Source organism: Etheostoma spectabile, chromosome 6 (assembly GCF_008692095.1).
Source record: "Etheostoma spectabile isolate EspeVRDwgs_2016 chromosome 6, UIUC_Espe_1.0, whole genome shotgun sequence".
NCBI lineage: Eukaryota > Metazoa > Chordata > Actinopteri > Perciformes > Percidae > Etheostoma > Etheostoma spectabile.
In genome coordinates this window covers 4,741,349-4,745,466 of record NC_045738.1, presented here as the reverse complement: position 1 = coordinate 4,745,466, position 4,118 = coordinate 4,741,349, and the positions used below count along the sequence as shown (strand labels likewise).

The following is a 4,118-nucleotide window of genomic DNA, read 5'->3' as shown; positions in this document are numbered from 1 at the left end:
GTGAGCAACGATGTTCCAAAGAAAAAATCCTTGTATGTGTCCTCACACCAAATAAAGTTGATTCTGATTCTGGTATCCAGATCAAAATGTGTCCTCAAAAGGCAAAGACTAGGCATATGTTTTTCTCATAGCAACTGGGGAGCTGATTAGGGGATTGGGAGAAGGTGTGCACATAGGTGTGGAGTCCAGGTGGGGTTGAAGGGTAGGCAACATGGTGGGGACTACATCAGGACAGAGAGGCAACAATGAGGAAATGAAAGGTTGCGTTAGTGATTGGCAGACTGACAACAGGAAATGAATTATGCAAAAATGATAGGAGTTGGCTGTTGCCATAACATGTCAGTGCCATACTTGTCCATATAGTTCCTGAGCCATTTTAAATAATGCCATAATCTCAATTTATGCAAAGTAAGAAAGACACAGTGTTTCATATTTTAAATTAGTGTAATTACATGCGACATACAATATTTTCTTTGTCTGACACAAAAGAATGATTAACAATACTTGCACCATGTAGATTCTCACAGTGAAAAGCAGAACACTAGGACTTTAGGACTGGGTTTGGCAGAGTGGTAACTGCTGTCCCAACAGCTGGTTACACAGGCCTTACAGACAGCGCGTGCACATGAAAAGAAAGGCTTTGATGAAAACATCAGGGCACAGGAAGTTCTTTTTAGATAGAAGATTGCTGGCTAAGGGCAGGAGATAAGATCCTTTTTTTATTTTGCATACTTCTCTATTAGTTTAACATCTTTTCCAGGCCCCACACATATACACATTATAACAATATAGTGTTAAATCACGTTGTTACTAAAACACTGAAGTGATTTATTACCATCAAAGTAAAACAAACATCATCCAAGAGGTGTTTCTTTTTCTTTTTGATCAATTAATGTATTTTTACAGGATTGCTGATTATAAGAAAAAGCAATCATACACACACTTTACACAAGTAACTATAGGTGGTGGATTGTTATAGAAGTCAAGTAAGAAGTGACAGAAAAAAAATGCAACGTCAGCTTCATAATCAATATTAGGCACAGGCATAGCCAGAAGTAATCAAATTACATCATTGATTTATCAAGTCAAATTTGGAGTCAAATTTGCAGACACATTTATGCTTCTTTCCACTCTATCTTAAAGTCAAACCAGAAGCTAAACAGCAATTTTACATAATAGAATATTTGTGGAGTGATTCATTTTAATTTCATGGCACAGAAGTTTCACTCCTTTCATGTTAACTCTTTAAGAGTGGAGACTTTGCAAATGATTTCACACAAGATGATTTGATGGGCACAGAAGCTCGTTGTGGTTTGAGTTAATGTTGCTTTGGTTGGGTGGATCTGTTATTACACTTTCACCAAGAAGTGTAACACCAGAAGTAACACCAGAAGTGGCAATGAAGCATTCTTTGTAGGTTTCATTATCAGAAATGATGCTCAAAAATATATTCCATTTCATGTCGTAAAGAGTTAATGTCATGCAGGAGCAGATGGGTGGATGTGAGCCAGGGGAGGAGGAGCACTATTGCATCATTTATAGAGAAATGAAACTTAACTGGTAAACACAGATAAGGTCGCCCATTCGCATACAAAGACAGACAACCGCAGAGTAGAGCATTCAGGAAGGTGAAGTTCAACTTCCCTGTTAAATACTTGATAATATTCTGATATTGTAGAGTATTTTTAGCTACATTTAATGAACTTTGCAACTTTTGTTGACAAAATGGCTCATACCAGTAGGACTTAGGAGTAAAAAAAGGTACGGTTATTACTTTTCAAACCTTTCCTCTCCTCTAGACATGGCCACGGCCTGCAGTGTCCTGTCTGAAGATCAGTTCCAGTGCTCCATCTGTCTGGATGTTTTCACCGAGCCTGTTTCAATTCCATGTGGACACAACTTCTGCAAGGCCTGTCTCACCAGGCACTGGGAGGGCAAAGAGCAGTGTAAGTGTCCACTGTGCAACGAGAAGTTCAGCAAAGGGCTTAAACTTTGTGTCAACACTGTCTTCAGGGAGGTGGTGGAGAATTTCACGGAACACAATGTGATAGCTAGCAATTATTCCCCAGTCAAACCAGGACAGGTGCCATGTGACTGCTGCCTTGGAAACAAGTTCAAAGCCTTTAAAACCTGTTTGGTTTGCTTGGCCTCTTACTGTGAAACGCACCTAGAACCTCATCTGAGAGTTCCAGCTTTAAAGAGACACAAACTGACTAATCCTGTGCATAACCTGGAGGACCAAATATGCAAGAAACACAACAGGATGTTGGAGCTCTTCTGCAGGAATGAATGTGTTTGTGTTTGTGTCCTGTGTACAGAACATAGCTCTCATGATATAGTCCCTTTAGAGGAAGCATATGTCGCCAAGAGGGTTCAGAGGGGGAAGAAAAAGGCAGAAGTGCAAGAAATTAAACAAAAGCGTGGAAAGAAGGCTCAGAAGACAAAAGCAGCAGTGCAGACCAAGAGAAAAGGCAAATATGAAGTGCTGGCAAACAATGTAGGCACGAATAAAACGCAAGCATCTCTCAATTGGTGGATTCCACACCACTTCAACAGCCATGGCTATTATCTAGGAAAAAGGGACTTTTCTGAAGGAAGATTCTACCGCGAAGTTCAGGCTGAAGGAAACACCGGCTTGGATACAGAAGAGTCCATGCGTGGGATAAGAACATTTATTCCTAACCCCAGTAATAAAAACTGGGTCATAAGGTTAGGAACTGACACCAACTGCAGTGCTCTACATGAGGTCCCAGTCCACCTCTTCTTGATTAGGAAACCTGAGAGAGTCGTTGTGCTTGTAGACTATGACGCTGGATTGGTGTCCTTTTTTGATGCAGACACTGAAATCCTGGTCTTCTCTATTACTGGCTTCAAATTCAGTGAGAACATATACCTATTGTACAGCCCCAGCCCTACAGAGAAAAACAGCTGGGCTGACAGACTACGAACGGGGGTTCAAAAGATAAAAGAATGGTCACAACTTCCAGATACAGAATTCATTTTGCTTTGCATTTTCTTTGTCTTTGTATTAGTTGGTTGTATTAATATTGCATTATCAGAGCAAGTTTTAAATCATGAAAAGAAATAGAAACATGCTCTTTCTACTGTGGTAGAAAGACTAACAGAAGAAAAACTAAACAGGGTGAAGCAGCTTTCAGTTTCTATGCTCCTCATATCTGGAATAAACTTCCAGAAACCTGCAGATCCGCTGCTACTCTCAGTTCTTTTAAATCAAGGCTGAAGACCTTTCTTTTTGATGCTGCCTTTCTTTAAATTATTGCTCATTTCTCTATGCTGCACTGTAACTTTTATTCTTGTGTTTTATGTGTCCTAATGTTTCTATTTGTTTTTAACTGTCATTCATGTGTCTTATTGATTTTTAATGCTTATGACTTTTAACTGTTTGTACTTGTGTTTTATCTGTTTTAATGATTTTGTGTAAAGCACTTTGAATTGCCCTGTTGCTGAAATGTGCTATACAAATGAAGCTGCCTTGCCTTGCCTTGCCTTGTGGTGAGTGCACTTGCAGAGGCAGGGAGAGTTAAAACCAGCATCTTCTCTTCTATCACTTAACATCTGTAACACAATGATTAAGGTTCACAACCAGTGAGTCTGTAAATCACAATTCACTTGTAAATAGGACTGTGTATGCTTGTTAGTTATTTGTTTTGTTATTTGGTTGAATTATCAGTATTTAATATACACAATTAATTTACATAAATTTTACATAGCTGTGAAACATGATGGTAGCATTATTTATAAAATGAATCAACCACTCTAAACATATAGTGTGTGTGCAGTACCTCAGTATCACTGTGTACTCCAGTGTTGAATGGAGTGTGATTTCCCATTCACACCACTAGAGGGAGCAATCTACCTAACCTTCACGCAAACAGCAACGCTCACATCTTATTCAATTCCTATGGAGATTAATCTTGTTTCTTGTTTCTGACTAATATACCTAAACTTACCTATACCTGCAAATTAAGAAACATTAAACACTAGGATGGCATTGTGTAGTCAGGTAGCTTCTTCCAGCAGTGTTCCATGTCAGCATCTACATATATATACATATGTATGTATGTACATATATATATATACATATATATATATATATA

At 38.7% G+C, this 4,118-nt stretch overlaps 1 protein-coding gene across 1 annotated transcript; it reads left to right on the top strand.

Moving 5' to 3' along the window:
* The first annotated feature begins 1,533 nt into the window (after positions 1 to 1,533).
* LOC116690904 (zinc-binding protein A33) lies at positions 1,534 to 3,744 on the top strand. Its single transcript, XM_032518125.1, has 3 exons — positions 1,534 to 1,628; positions 1,800 to 3,109; positions 3,514 to 3,744. The coding sequence occupies exon 2, from the start codon at positions 1,802 to 1,804 to the stop codon at positions 3,086 to 3,088; it is 1,287 nt and encodes a 428-aa protein (XP_032374016.1). The 5' UTR covers positions 1,534 to 1,628; positions 1,800 to 1,801; the 3' UTR covers positions 3,089 to 3,109; positions 3,514 to 3,744.
* The last annotated feature ends 374 nt before the right edge of the window (positions 3,745 to 4,118 follow it).